The 14,144-nt window shown below is 43.6% G+C and overlaps 1 protein-coding gene across 8 annotated transcripts in view; it reads left to right on the plus strand.

Moving 5' to 3' along the window:
* Nucleotides 1–14,144, plus strand: part of PRDM16 (PR/SET domain 16) — a 458,571-nt gene that overhangs the window by 424,600 nt on the left and 19,827 nt on the right. For 7 of the 8 annotated variants that reach the window (XM_043531723.1, XM_037881276.2, XM_007070162.4 and 4 more), the window contains 2 exons: nt 3,222–4,623; nt 9,366–9,453. In XM_043531723.1, coding sequence (XP_043387658.1) covers nt 3,222–4,623; nt 9,366–9,453 — 1,490 coding nt within the window. The remainder of the gene's footprint in view (nt 1–3,221; nt 4,624–9,365; nt 9,454–14,144) is intronic. The other variant, XM_043531722.1, reaches the window with a different exon arrangement.

Here is a 14,144-nt window from a genome sequence, read left to right on the forward strand (position 1 = left end):
AACCTTGGGGCCAGGGTCTCCTGCAAAACTTTTTCTTTTTGTTTAATAGAAAGTGTTTGCAGTCTTGTGCCTGGATAATAAAGAAAGTTGGTTTTGACGCTTTTATAACTATAAAATCCAGAACAGCAAGTGAGAAGATTCCGCGTGGATTTCCAAAATCATTACACAACTGGGCTTTTAAACAAGTATTTTTAGGCCCTGCTTGCCTTGGAATGATGAAATAAACTCTGGTATCTTTAGCAGCACAAAGATGCCTGTTTGCATAACTATGAGGGTGTTGCAGGGACTCTTTAGGGCATGGAAGAATGGAAAAAACAATCCTCTTCTTTGGACAAACTTGCTTTGAATATTACCCTTCATCTTTCCATAAGTTTTTTCTGCATGAGATTATTATACTTTGCTTGTTTATTTGCATTATTAAAGACATTTACCATAGGGATAATGCTAACCCGCAAACCCAATGGTCAGCCAACAAATGTTTACAAAAATTGCATTCTGTTCTGATGTAATTTTCTAAAGTAGATTAGCTATTTATTATGAATTGTTATGTCTCTTCCAAACCACAATATAACATCTTTTGGCACATGCTAAAGGAGACATAGTTAAAATTAGAAAGGGGGTAATTTTCCACTGGAAAGAAAAATATACAAACATCTTTTCAGTAAATCCAAAAATGTGACATTTCTCCAAAAATTATTAGTAATTTGAGAGGGAGTTATAAATTCACACACATGGAAACACTTGTTTTTACGCAGACTCATATACACACTCTCTTAAATACATACAAACATTCTCAGAGGCCTACAGATGCTCTCCTTGCAAACACGCAAGCATGCAGGGCGAAACACTCCTGCCCACTAGAACTAAAAGAGTCCAAGAGATGCGACTGTCAAAGCCAGGAAATTCAGAGTTAAGGACTGATGCTCTATCCTTACCTTGGCCTACCGATTTCAGCATATTGACTTCATTGTTCTGAGGCTGCCCAATGACAGGCATGTCTCTTGGGCTCAGTAACAATGAGAGTCAGTGGCAGCTGCTGAAACGCAGAGGAAGTTCCTGTAACTTCTGTGTTTTTCAGACTCTGGCAGATCCCTATGTACAAATTCTGGTGTAAATAAAACACACCCATAATCACTTTCACTTGCCCTGAGTGAAAATAGTTTGGGATTCATTTCTCTTTGTACCTTTTTAAAAGTAATAATAAAAAACAAGGAAATAGTTAAAAAAAAAATAAAGCAAAGCAACAACCAACCAACCCAAAATCCTTCTTTGAAAATCTTCGTTGAAGAATGTATAGAAAAATCATCACACTATATACACAAGCACAAACTGCCACAGTTCAAGGTGTAAATACTGGAAATTAGGTATGGACTGAACAATTTTGATAAAATGATCATTTGGCCTTTTAACCTCTTTTGATATTAAAAAAAAAAAAATTGATTGCTATTTGTCCTTTCGGTTCTGCACTGCCTCTGCACTTCTGAGTTGCATCCAGGGCCAGAAGCATGAGTGCTGAAATACCATGAGGAAAGACAGTTCTTGTAGTAACACCACCACAATGAGAACTAGTCTGCTCTTGTGAGATCCTTCTGCATTTTTGGGTGCTCATGTGTACTGAATTGTCAAACTGGTGAAATTTCACTGATCATTACTTGAAATCTCAGTAGAACTGGCTTCCTCATTAGCTTTCCAGGGATGCTTGGATTTGTCTGGGTTGGAAATATTCTTAGAACAGCTTCTCTTGCTGTGTTTTGATACTTCCATTCAAGTACTGATGTGGATAATAAATTATAGCAAAGGTATCACTTTTAACCCAGGCGTAAAGGCCTCTACCACAGAAAGAAGTATTGTCTCATCCTTAAGCCACAGGACTGGGTGTCAGGAGATCCGGATTCTATTTTTGCTTGGCTACTAACTTGTGTAATTCACTTAACCTTGTTCTGCCTCAGTTTCTCTCTTTGTAAAATGGTGATAACAACTCTCTTGTAAAGTCAGTGAAAGCCTTAATTCATTAACAGGTGAAATTTATCCCTGTGCTAGGGGCCAGCTGAAAGCCTTTGCACCACTTGTGTCCTGTATATGTGAATGGTGGATAAGGCTTGTGGTGGTAATCTGCACAGGGGGTGAATTTCACCTTAATGCTTACAAGGTACTTTTGAGGTGCTCAGGTAGAAGGTGAAGTAGAAGTGCTAGGCAGTAATATTATGAAGTGCAGAAGGGGCATTTGAAAAAATTAAATTTCTTTGGACTTGTGAAACAGTTTGGGTTGGGTTTAATTTCTGTTTCTTCATAACCACCGCTATAGTCCTTCCTTGTAAAAGTTGTAGCAAGTCACATTCTGAAAGCCTCATATTAGAAGTCTATATGGAAAAGGCTGACAGAGCATTAACTCTGTCACTGCTAGGGTGCCCCTATTAATTTAACAAAGACAAGATCTCGCCTCATTCCTCACTGAAGCTGAACCCTGGTTTGAGGAATATTTATAGAACATCCCCGTGGAGCGGTAACTTACTATCAATGGCATTTTAAAAAAATGATCGACTTGATTAAATGAGGCAAAGTTCTTCTCCCTTCAGCCTTGAATACTTCCTGCCATGCCAGACTACAAGGAAAGCAAACTAGCTAATATAAATAGATATTACGATTAAAGTGCACGATTATCTTTATTTAAAATAATAATAAAAAAAATCCTTGAGCTAGAATAGCACATTACATCAGGGTTTCTGAAGATTTGCAGGGGCAAAGCTGCAAGTTGAGAGATTTGCATCCCCTGGAACTTTTTCATAGGGAAATTTGTTGGTTATTATTTATTATTTGTATTACAGTAACTCTTCCACGTTTCAGCCACAATCAGGAGCCTGTTGTGCTGGGAGCTGTACAAAGACACAGTAAGAGACAGACCTTGCCCCCTGAAGTTTATATTCTAAATAGACAAGACAGACAAAAGTAGAATTATTATCCCCATTTTATAAATGGGACGCTGAAGTTCAAGGATATTAAGTGATTTGCTTAAGGTCATGCAGAGAGTCTGTGGTAGAGCCAGTAGCTGAAGGCAGATCTGACAGACCAGTGGCTTACCCGCAAGCCCGCTCCTCCTCATTTGTTTAACTCTACGGGAAAAGCGGGGCTAGGTGAAGAGGGGGAGCTGCTCATCCCAGGATCGAAGCAATTTCATATTAATTTCATATTGGTTTTGTTTTTGGTTTCTGTTGATGCTTTAGGTGAGGTCTGCCACAAATCCTACACGCAGTTCTCCAACCTCTGCCGCCACAAGCGGATGCACGCGGACTGTCGCACCCAGATCAAATGCAAGGACTGCGGCCAGATGTTTAGCACTACCTCCTCTCTCAACAAGCACCGGCGCTTCTGCGAGGGCAAGAACCATTACAACCCAGGGGGGATTTTTGCCCCTGGCCTACCTTTAACGCCCACCTCCCTGATGGACAAATCTAAACCCTCACCCAACCTCAACCATGCCAGCCTGGGATTCAATGATTATTTTCCATCCCGACCTCACCCAGGGGGTATTCCATTCTCGCCTGCTCCCCCAGCATTTCCTGCCCTTACTCCAGGATTCCCAGGGATTTTTCCTCCCTCTCTATACCCCAGGCCCCCTTTGTTGCCTCCCACCCCGCTGCTCAAGAGTCCCCTCAACCACACCCAAGACGCAAAGCTTCCAAGCCCCCTGGGGAACCCGGCACTGCCTCTGATTTCTGCAGTGAGCAACAGCAACCAGCCCATCTCAGGGGAGGAGAAATTTGAAAGCAGCTTGGAAAACTCCTACTTGGACAAGCTAAAAGCCAGGAACAGCGACATGTCTGATGGGAGCGACTTCGAGGATGTCAACACGACCACAGGCACAGACCTCGATACCACCACTGGCACTGGCTCTGACCTGGAGAGCGATGCAGAGAGTGACAGGGACAAAATGAAAGACAAAAGCAAACAGACTGAGAACAAGCCAGATTTTGTCAGCAGTTCTGTGTCCACCAGTTCCACCAACAATGTGAACGAGCTCCCCCTTTTCTATTCTCAGCACTCCTTCTTCCCTCCCCCAGAAGAGCAGCTGCTCCCCACGACGGGGGCAGCCAATGACTCCATAAAAGCGATTGCCTCCATTGCAGAGAAATATTTCGGCCCTGGCTTTATGGGGATGCAGGAGAAGAAGATAGGTTCCCTCCCATATCACTCCATGTTCCCATTTCAGTTCCTCCCCAATTTTCCCCATTCACTGTATCCTTTTACGGACCGGACCCTCAATCACAACTTGCTGGTCAAGGCAGAACCAAAGTCACCCAGGGACCTTCACAAAGTGGGTAGCACCAGCTCAGAATCGCCCTTTGATCTCACCACAAAACCAAAAGAGATTAAGCCAATCTTGCCACCACCCAAGGTCTTGCCGGCCCCATCTTCTGGGGAGGAACAGCCACTGGATCTAAGCATCGGCAACCGCATCCGAGCCAGCCAGAACGGAGGGAGGGAGCCCCGAAAAAACCACATCTATGGGGAAAGGAAACTAATGGCCAGTGAAGTACTACCCAAGATTTCTCAGTCTCAGCTCTCTCAGCAGCCATCCCTGCATTATGCTAAGCCATCACCCTTTTTCATGGACCCCATATACAGGTATTAACATACCCTGCCTTAATCATTTCTTCCAACAGGCCCATTTCAAAGGTGGGGTTCATGACGTAAGGCAGATCATGATGTGGGGGGTGGGTGGAAAGAAGAGAAGAATGATTCAGTAAAAGCATGCTGCATTTGATTGTTCTTGCCCTCTTTTGTTAAAGCAGTTAGAGATTTGTGAATGAAAAGGGCTGTATAACTGAAAAGAATAATCATTGATGTTATCCAGAGGCATACATTTATGTAGGGAAAGGGCCATATTCCTATTTCAACAAGAAGGAGCATAGCCCATTTAAGAAACCTAGCCAACACTAAGATGGCATCTCATGTTGGGTGAATTCCAAAGAGTTTGATTCAGATAAGAATGCAACAGTTCTGAAGTATGTCAGAACCCTTACTCTAGTGAGTTGAGAATGACAATGAATGAGAGTCAGGAGGCATAGGTTGTATTCCCAGTTCTGCCACTGACCTCTTTTATGGCCTTTGGCAAGTCCCTTCACCTTGTTTATTTTTTATATTTATTCTGTCTGTAGAAATGGGGATAATGATTTATACCCACCTTTCCAAAGTACTTTGAGATCTACAGGTCACAAGTACTATGTAAATGCTAAGTGCCGCATTATTATTATCCAAAACTCTCTTGTCTGCAAATCTTGCAAGCATGTCTTCCTTACAAGGTTTCACGTGCTTCCTGGTTTCAGCCAATGAGGAAAGCCTTATTCATGGTGTTTCGCTCCTGGTACTAGCTGAACCCAGGGAGCATGTGAAAGCTTAGTAGAAAAAAATAACCAACCTGGTTTTTGAGCCTCCAGAAAGAGCGAGTTTGGGTTCCAACTTTCAGTGAAGGTTTGAGTCCTTTTATTTTAGAGCCCTTTAAAAAATTTTATAACACTAAAAACCCGTAGAGACTCCAGTTACAAAAAATGGGCACCATTAACACTCTGTGTTTCCCACCCCAGTGCCAGCAATATCCTGGGTATCTTCTTGCTGTACCATGGTACCACAATCATGGCAGAGTGGCAAATGCTAATTTTTAGCACCCGCAGTAAGTTGGTGCATCAGATTTGTGATCTAGGCACCAAATCAGGCACTTACAGTTAAAATGGGGATTGGGGCCACCTGAGTGTCCATTTCAGTATGCAAATGCTGGATTTGAGCTTCCAGCTTCCGTTTTCCAGATTGGCTCCACAGGTTTAGTAGTTTGTCTTTGTATTGCTTCCTGCATGGCAATTGGAGCATCCAATACATGGTTCTGTACCTGCACTGGTCCTCCAAGAAGAGGTGGTGAGGAAAACTGAGTCTAGTCCTAGCCCAGTCTCCGAACGTTATTGGGCACACTCTTAGAGTTGGAGCTTGGCAATCCTTTTAATGGAAGGAATTCAAAGTTCTACTGGCATGTGGGTCCCAGAGCACTTTGTCCATGTGCTCAGGGAGGTGCACACAGTAATTGAAGGGTAGCCCAGGAAAACACCTGCTATGCACTGCCTTGCTACTATTGCACGGCTGATAAGTGTGGGAAAAAATGATGTCAATGTCTAACTAGGCCAAAGAGCTGTCAGCTAAGATGAGGATTAGTGAGCCCTCATTGCTTTGCTGTTAAGAAAGCCCCAGTCTTTTTGCCAGCACTTTCAGGGCTGATTCTGCATTGCTTACTTACATGCTTACTTTCTGGGGTGGAAAGAAGGCTACTCCACGACCTGGGACATATGATATGTTCTGTCTGGCACCTATCATGATCATCCTCCTCCAGAAAAATAAGTGATGATGTAAATAGTCCAGTGTTTATTTTTGTAAAAATATGTCTGGACAATAAATAAAGTGGATTGGGTAGGATCTGAGAATCAGTTTAGGATTCCACTACCTCTGGGTATTCTCAGAAGGAATGCTAAAATAACAAAGGTTGAAAAAAGCACTTGCCAGTTAAAATAGCAGTCTCGGGAAAACCGCAAAGGACCAGAAGACAGGCGTAAGTGAAGGATGAGGGTGTCATTTGCTGCATTCCATGGGATGCAAATAGTTTTAGTAAGATATTAAAATAGAAAGTCAGTGGTGGAGTCACTTGCAAATCAGCCTTCTAATGTAATGAGCTAAATAGCAAAGCTTCCAAGTCCTAGCTTGAAAAAATGTGGAAATATTTTGGTTCTAAACTTTATCAGACTCTCTCACATCATTTGGCTCCTCTGCCCCTCCCGCACTCCCCCCAAAGTCCTTGACATTTTCTCTTGGTGATATAATTTAATGCAGCCAGACAGCCTGAAATCAGTGCAATTTTCAACTCAGCCTTGTTAAGGTAATGTTCTCAGGCACTGGGCTGAAAAGATCAGCTTAATCCTTTAGTCACTGTGGAATTTGGCTCTGACAGGGAGATCTGCCCTTTACTGTGCTCAGTGCTTGGCATCGGAAGGTGCCAGAACTGAGCAGAACGTGGTGATATTGCTTCACCCAGGGCCTCATGTGAATGGTTTTTTCCATTTTTTTGATAGCGGTTGGGTTGTTTCATGGGAAACCTTCTAGGCAGCTCGAGAAGGTACCTCCCCCAATTAATACATCGTGGCTAATTTCAGCCCTTCATGGAGGAAGGAAGGCTGAGTTGGCTGCACCATTATTAGCTGCAGTTTAATATATCTGCCATTTTACACTGGATCAGTTGAAATTTACTTCTACAATTTGTCTTTTTTAATCAAAAATGACTTAGTTCATGATTTTTATGTCCAAATCGCTAAAAAATAAATCATTATAATTGGGACTAAGTTTCAGATCCTCTTTTTTCTTTTCCTCTAGAAAGAGTAGCTTCAAATTAAATTAATACACCAAATAGCACTGTGCAAGAACTTTGCCCCTCATTTGGATTAAACTCTGTTGGCTATTTAAACTATGTACCAAGCGGCTGAGATGTAACGCCAGATTCTGTTTTCATTTACACTGGAGAAATGTAATTAAGATCACTATGATAATGCTGGATATTCACTGGTGTAACAGCGATAGAATCTAGTCCAAGGTTTGAAAGATGCAGTTGCATTCCTAGGAGTTATTTTCCATAACATTATTACCCCAGCAAATGGGCTAGTTCACACTTCTGCTGGATGACTTCACCGCGTGGTTTCACTACAAATCTATGATGCCATGACATTAAGGCCAATGTTTTGAAAAATAGGAGCCAAAAGTTAGGCTCCTAAATCCATATTTAGGTGTTTAAACCTGAGATTTTCAAAATAGCCTAAGTGACTTCACTGGGGTTTTGCTCCTAAGTCACTTGGGCATTTTGGAAAACCGAACTCTTAGGAGCCTAAATGTAGATTTCGGGCTTGCTTACATGGGGAAGAAGCCCACAGTAGCTAGTGCAAGTGGGCATCAGCTACTCTGCATTAACTCCCTGTGTGAATGCTCTTATTATGCACTAAGCCCTGGTCTATACTAGGACTTTAGGTCGAATTTAGCAGCGTTAAATCGATGTAAACCTGCACCCGTCCACACAATGAAGCCCTTTTTTTCGACTTATAGGGCTCTTAAAATCGATTTCCTTACTCCAGCCCTGACAAGTGGATTAGCGCTTAAATCGGCCTTGCCGGGTCGAATTTGGGGAACTGTGGACACAATTCGACAGTATTGGCCTCCGGGAGCTATCCCAGAGTGCTCCATTTTGACCGCTCTGGACAGCACTCTCAACTCAGTTGCACGGGCCAGGTAGACAGGAAAAGAACCGCGAACTTTTGAATCTCATTTCCGGAGACTGCGGGAACTGTGGGATAGCTACCCACAGTGCAACACTCCGGAAGTCGACGCTTGCCTCGGTACTGTGGAAGCACTCCGCCGAGTTAATGCACTTAGAGCATTTTCTGTGGGGACACACACACTCGAATAGATAAAAACGATTTCTAAAAAAACGACTTCTATAAATTCGACCTAATTTCGTAGTGTAGACATACCCTTAAAGAGCGTCTTTGTGTGCATCAGCTTAATGCACTTTGGAAGTGTGTTAAGCTAAACTGCCTGAGGTCAGCCTCAGTGAGCATTAAGACTGTCCACACAGGGCGTTAATGCTAAGAAGCTAGTGCTCTTTAAATTCACACCCTAGCTCCCTGCACGCTAACTTCCCTGTGTAGATATACCCTTTGGAGCCAAAGTTTCAGCTCATAGTTTTGAAAATTTTGGTCATAGGCATTTACCAAACAAAGCCAATTGCAATGTATACCTAAGCTTTGAGAGAGAGGAAATAAATACGAAACATCTAATTATTTCAGCTGGATTTTAGCACACTTTAGGGCTGCAGAATCAGGCACAGCGTGAACCATAAGATGAAGACAAACTGGGGCAAAGGTCTTTCCTTGCTATGGCTGCCACAAACTCAGTAGCTTTTCTGTCTTGAATCAGAACATTCCACAACAGCGATAAACCTTGTAGAGCACAGGTGGCATATCCATGCAACAAAGGCATCAGGACACTCCTGCTTGGGCACATCTAACCCTTTTGTTCATCACTAGCACAACAGTTGTGGTGTGTGTTGTAAAGTAGCACCCAAAACATAAAGCATGGGCTGAGCCTGTTCTTGCAAAGAACTGTTGTCTGTTTGCTTTATGGGATCCCATTTGCGATTCCCATGGAAAGGGATGGCAAGGTTCGTTTATTACCAGAAACATAGTCTTTAAATATATTTCAACTGCTCTGCACATGATGTGTTGTTATTAGTTTTCTTCCCCGTTTACAGCCCTGTAGGGTATGTAACCCTCTGTGTTGTTGTCCAGCAGGGTGGAGAAGCGGAAGGTGACAGACCCAGTGGGTGCCCTAAAGGAGAAGTACTTGCGACCTTCCCCACTGCTTTTTCACCCACAGGTAAAACCAGGAGAAACACAATACAGTGTTGATAGGATGGCAAGAAATTAGAGATGGAGATGTGACACTTAGGTCACTTTGTTCGTACCTCCCTGGTTAAGCCTGACAGTATTTTCCAGCACTTATTTTTAAAGCAAAGTAATTTCATACCCAATTTTAGCATGATGGAATCACTGCCCTATTGGTCCTTTAGTGCTAACCAAATTCATCTTGCCAGGGTCCAAGTGAGAAAGGGCTGGGCAGCTCGCAAGGGCCCATCTAACCTCTTGCTTTCCTCTCTTCCGAAATGCCGGTCTAATTTTTCATTGCCCTGCACCTTGTGTAGTCATTTAAACCAGTGCAAAGTGGGAGTAAGATGCTACCAAATCAGAATAGTAGTATTTTACAGTGCTCAGTTTACACTACCGTAACAATTGCACCAGTTGCAGGGCAGTGGAGAATGAGGCCCTCCTGATACAGTTAGTTCAAGAATGTATTTGCTACATAGAACAAGATTGTGCCCCACCACCCTTGAGCCCCTGCATGACAGTTGGGCACAGTTACAGTCCCTATGCTCCGAAGAACTCAGAAACTGCTTCATCAGTTACTCCTGGGCGCAGTCTGCACCTAAAAATTAAAAATTCTGCACACCATATTTTAAAATTCTGCAAATTTTATTTGTCAAAATAGCACTACATAATCACACCAAGTTCAATTATTTTGGAAATTTATTTCAAAATAACTGTCAGCAAGTATGTCTGTAATGATACAGACACACACAAAATTTCCCCCAGGAGTAGAGAGTTGAAGAAACCCCTATGACAACCCAGTTCCTGTTTCCCCACCCAGAGCCCAGCTGCGGGGCCAGACACCCACAACCCCTCCTCCCTGAGCCCGCTTGCAGGCCCTCTCCAGCCAATACACCCGAACCTTCTCCCTCCAGAGCCCAACCGTAGGGCCCCTCCAGTCCAAATACCCACTCCCCCCAGAACCCAGCTGTGGGCTGCCCTTGCCCAGACACCCATCCACCTCCCTTCAGAGCCCAGGGATCCAGAGGGAGAAACAGCCTGATGCTCAGTCCGGGCCTTGCACGGAGTTTCCTGTGTGATGCCCTCTCCTTCCCTCAGCAGGCTGGGAACTGCAGCTGCCAGGAACCCCCTAGCTCTCTCCCCACCCCACACCCCCAGCAGTGTTTTCTGTGTGCGAGCTGGGCTCTGCCAAGTCCAGCAGCCCCTAGTGGCGGCTCACAGCACTGCAGCCCATTTCTCTGGGGGAAAGGAAATTCTGCGTGCACATTAATTTCTGCAAAATTCTGCATTGCGCAGTGGCACAGAATTCCTGCAGGAGTAATCTGTGCCTCATTAAGGTGCAAGACATCTCAAAGGGGATGGGAGGAAGAGGGGTCAATCCCCCAAGCAAGAGCTAGCAAAGTCAGCCACTTACAGTACCCTCTGCTGGGTGTAGCAGTGGGCCCTTCATGCAGAACTGTGCTTAAAAGGCATGACTAAGCCCTAAGCCCAGAGTGACTGTCAGTGAAAATCAGGCCCATGTGAAACTCATGGCTAAGTACAAACTAAAACCTCTATCGTTTAGCATTACTCTGGTGCTCTGTATGACTCATTTCTCCTTTAGAGATAATACAGTCAGCTCTGCCATGCTGTCCTTTTCTAAATGATAGCCGCCAGCTCCCCTCATTTGCTCTCTCCAAATGCTCTGTGGTTGCTATTGTAGTCTCATTTATATTTACATGCATTGTTCTCTTTTGACAGCATTTCCCACCTTGGATAAATAACCCACGGGTTTGTGAAAGCTGGATACTGGCTGCTTTCACGGCTAAACTTAGTTCCTTCATTGTTTCGCATCGGCCCGAGAGTTTGGTTAATAACTTCCCCTGATTTTTCCTTCAAGCTAGCTGGATAATAGCGACAGGCTGGTCAGGAACATCCTGTGTTTGTGTGAATTAGAATAGTGGGGATATCTGCCTGTAAAGGATCTGATAGCAGGGAGGAGCTACTAAGGCAAAGCCGGGGTCCAGCAAGACGGTGAGAAATTTACTAGCCTCGAATAAGAGCAGGCATTGGGTGGAAGGCTATTAACATTGTTCATGAAATCCAGACCCCCTCCTCTTCCCATGGAAAAAAAAAAGATATGGAAGGCCTGGTTATCTCTAATAGCTTATTACACAAAATAGTCTAAAACCTAAATATCACTCAGTCTGAAACTTCCTGATAACTACTTTTTTAAAAAGTACAATAGGTTCCTGTACAAAGGGTATTTAATCTTGAGCTGTAAATTCATTCTGATCGGAATAATTAAATGACCGTACTGTTCCCTTGTTATGTAGTTAATCTGATCATAAAGATGGAAGCAGACAGAGAGGACGCTTTTTTCTAGAGTTGTGTGGCATTCATCCATACTGTCCACCCGTTTAATGTCAGGGATGTTGTTTGCCTAAATCCCATGCCTTAAAAGGGTTTTTATATGTCTTTGTCTCTGCTTTTCTTACAGCCCATATTAATCTAAATGCACGTTTGTATTTATTTCAGTATTTCTCTGAAGTGGAACACAACTGAGAAATACACTGATTTCACTTCTCCTGTAGGTCCTGATCCTGCAGCCATTCCTCATGGAATGGTCCCATTGACCTTTTAGGAAGTTCTGGGTAGTGGAGCCTTTAGAACTGAGTCCTAATGTGTGGTACAGACTGAACATTCAAAAGGCGTTTCTCCCTTAAAGCCGAATGAATTTTACACAGCTCTAGTTTTGCATCCAGTATTTCTCTGCAGCCCCTCTCCAATGATTTCCATTAGTCTGACATTGTCTATTTTAAACGAACCTCTAGACAACATAAATAAATGGTATGACTTCATGATTACTTAATGGCAAATGCTTTCCCACCTGTTAACTTTCTTTTCTTCTTCCTTTCTTTTTATTATACCAGTCACTTGTTCCCTAAATAACAAAGCACCTCTACCGCTAGAGAGGCCATGACCCGTGTTTAGAATTTTAAAATAAGCCCACAGCTGTCATGCTAGCAAACATCTCTGACTAAGTGCCTAAAGAACAGGGCACAACAAAAGATATCTCCAGGTATTCCAGCAAAGGACAAAGTGACATGGCTCTGAAAGATCCGGATAGCATTTTCACATGATGGTTTTGTTATATGACTGGCAGCTAGGGCTGGACTTTTGCTGTAAATGCTCAAGTAACCTTTTCAAATGGCTGGTGCTAAGTGTTACTTACTATTTATCATAGGCTGTGAGTCTCCAGCTAACGGGCTGTGGCTCTATTAATGAGAAATGGCTTTACTGTTCCTCTTTTTTTAAGGTTTATGGATGGTTGTCAAACAATATCTTGGCTCTCATTACCCCCCAACCCAGTTTAATATAGTGTAAACGTGTAAAAGGTCAGCCCTTCCTGTACACTAGAGCATCTAGGTTTTGATATATGGCTTCCTACTCCCTTCCTCTCACTCACTGTCTCCCCTGCTCTGCGGCTGGCTCTCCAGCTCACAGGATCCCACTCCCCCCATCACTCACTTTTTCTTTATGATGTAATCTGCAGCAAGGAGGCAGTTTTATTGCTTGCTTGTTTGTTTCACCCAAATTTTCAGTTTGGTGTCTTAAAAGACTTCTCGTGGGTGGAGAAAAAAATGTTAATAACGTTGGCCAGTTCCTCTAAATTGAATTTCTCCCTGCGATTTTCTGCATGAGCTTTTTGAGTCTAATGAAATTAATGATGTTTCATTTTGCTTTTTCTCCATATTTATTTTTGAATGTAACTGGATTTATTTGCTGTCCCCTGGGTCTGTTTATCCATCACACTTTGGTCATTTAATCCCATGAATAGGTGCTGGAACTAAGGGTGCTGGGGCTGCTGCTGCAGCCCCAGGCTTGAAGTGGTTTCCATCATATACAGGGTTTACAGTTTGGTTTAATGGCTCTCAGCACCCCTACGATACAAATTGCTCCAGTGCCCCTGATCCCAGTGCTGTATGATATGACAGCCATTGATGAATCAGCTTCCATAAGTCCTATAAATTACCGATGATAAAGACCCGTTAGTATTGTCCATCCCTCCTCATGCACCTTCTGCATAGAGCAGTGGCCATAGCGGGGTGGGAGGGCCCCAGAGCTTGGGCTGCAGCCTGAGCGTGAACGTCTACACTGCAATTAAACAGCCCTTTAGCCCAAGCCCCGCAAGCCTGAGTCAGCTGGCACAGGCCAGCCACAGATGTCTAATTGCAGTGTAGACATACTCGGTGTCATGCCACTATGACTTTCTGGATCCTCCAACCCTGCATTTCCCCCACCACCCCCACCTTCTGTAGGTTTTTAAAACATTTAGTTTATGGCCTCTCTAAACTCTCACTCTCTCAACTGCAAGGAGCCCAGTATATTTTGGCTGGAATTCTCTTCTACTCCAGGAAATGGGCCCATATCACACCAACCCTTTCACCACCTTTACTGGCTTCCTAGCCTTCTTTGTCTCTAATTAAAACACTGCCCTCTTAGCTTTCAAAACTCTCTGGGGACTCACCCCATCCTAGCTCTGACCTCAGATCCACCTACTCCCTGTCTGCTCTCTTCACTCCTCCAAGCTCAGCCTGGTCTCTGTCCCTTCTCCATGGCTGGAGATCACTCCTTCACTTGTTCTCTTTCCCCCTCCATACATCTAGAATTCTCCTGCCTCCTCCCTGTGAGCCGCTTCCA

Source organism: Chelonia mydas, chromosome 18, assembly GCF_015237465.2.
Source record: "Chelonia mydas isolate rCheMyd1 chromosome 18, rCheMyd1.pri.v2, whole genome shotgun sequence".
In the NCBI taxonomy this organism is placed as follows: domain Eukaryota; kingdom Metazoa; phylum Chordata; order Testudines; family Cheloniidae; genus Chelonia; species Chelonia mydas.